The sequence below is a fragment of the Ceratina calcarata genome, unplaced genomic scaffold, assembly GCF_001652005.2.
Source record: "Ceratina calcarata isolate Rehan_Ccalc_2016 unplaced genomic scaffold, ASM165200v1 scaffold3065, whole genome shotgun sequence".
In the NCBI taxonomy this organism is placed as follows: Eukaryota; Metazoa; Arthropoda; class Insecta; order Hymenoptera; family Apidae; genus Ceratina; species Ceratina calcarata.
In genome coordinates this window covers 1-889 of record NW_017153182.1, presented here as the reverse complement: position 1 = coordinate 889, position 889 = coordinate 1, and the positions used below count along the sequence as shown (strand labels likewise).

The 889-nt window shown below is 41.8% G+C and overlaps 1 protein-coding gene across 1 annotated transcript; it reads right to left on the bottom strand.

Moving 5' to 3' along the window:
• Positions 1 to 138: 138 nt before the first annotated feature.
• Positions 139 to 809, bottom strand: LOC108624354 (serine/threonine-protein kinase polo-like; the record flags this gene model as incomplete). Its single annotated transcript, XM_018023607.1, has 2 exons — positions 139 to 243; positions 409 to 809. Coding segments are annotated over 2 exons (506 nt in total), but the record flags the coding sequence as incomplete, so codon positions are not given.
• Positions 810 to 889: the final 80 nt, after the last annotated feature.

Genomic DNA, 889 nt, shown 5'->3' with positions numbered 1-889 from the left:
TAAACTACTTACTTCGTATCTGCTGTTCGCCCAGTATAAAGGCAGTTTCTCTTATTAAAAAAAAAGTATAATACTTCTAAAATATACTGTGTATCAGAATTGTGTTCCCCTTAAATCGATTGATATTTGCCTGCATGATTATCGAGTCTGAGGATTCGACAACATCAGCACAAGCTTCTCGTAGGCGTACTCCAGATTCTTGGCTAAACCCTTACAGCATCCGTTCTCTTGGATCTGGAATCTCTAAGTCCGGAAATTCTTCTCCGTATCTATGTACGTGACGGCTGCCATCAACGGACACATGATGATCTTCGCGTGGTCCACGAAATTTAATTACTAAATCAATCGAAATTTGTCAGACCTTTCCGTTTCAATTTCTGAAAGGTGATCAGGGTGTATTCGACTCACTTGTACTGTCCCATTGGTCAATTGCATAACTACAGCGCTTTGCGTTCTGAACCACTGATGCATGTACGGTATCCTGGACATGGAGTCACACGGTTTTACGGCTACCGAACTTCCGGCTTTCATCAAGAGTACCTTCATATATTTCAGGACCAAGTTCATCAGTCTCATTTTTTTGTCTAATTCGGGCGGATACTCCATGACGGTATAATACAATTCGTTTCCGTCGCGGTTAATATAATGAATATTAAAACAGTTGGCTAGCATTATTAATCGGGTACCATCGTTGAACATGACGCCCACACCGTCGTCCGATAGTTGGTATGCGAAGCCGTATTTATCCGAGTAGTCGACCCATTTGATTACCCATATCACCGGCTGCGCGTCCGGATCTGTCATTTCATCTGCGCAATCATTAAAAACAATGAATAGAGTCACGAGGAACAGATTCTGTGTAATTGGAAGGTAAAGATCGAGCTTAGTA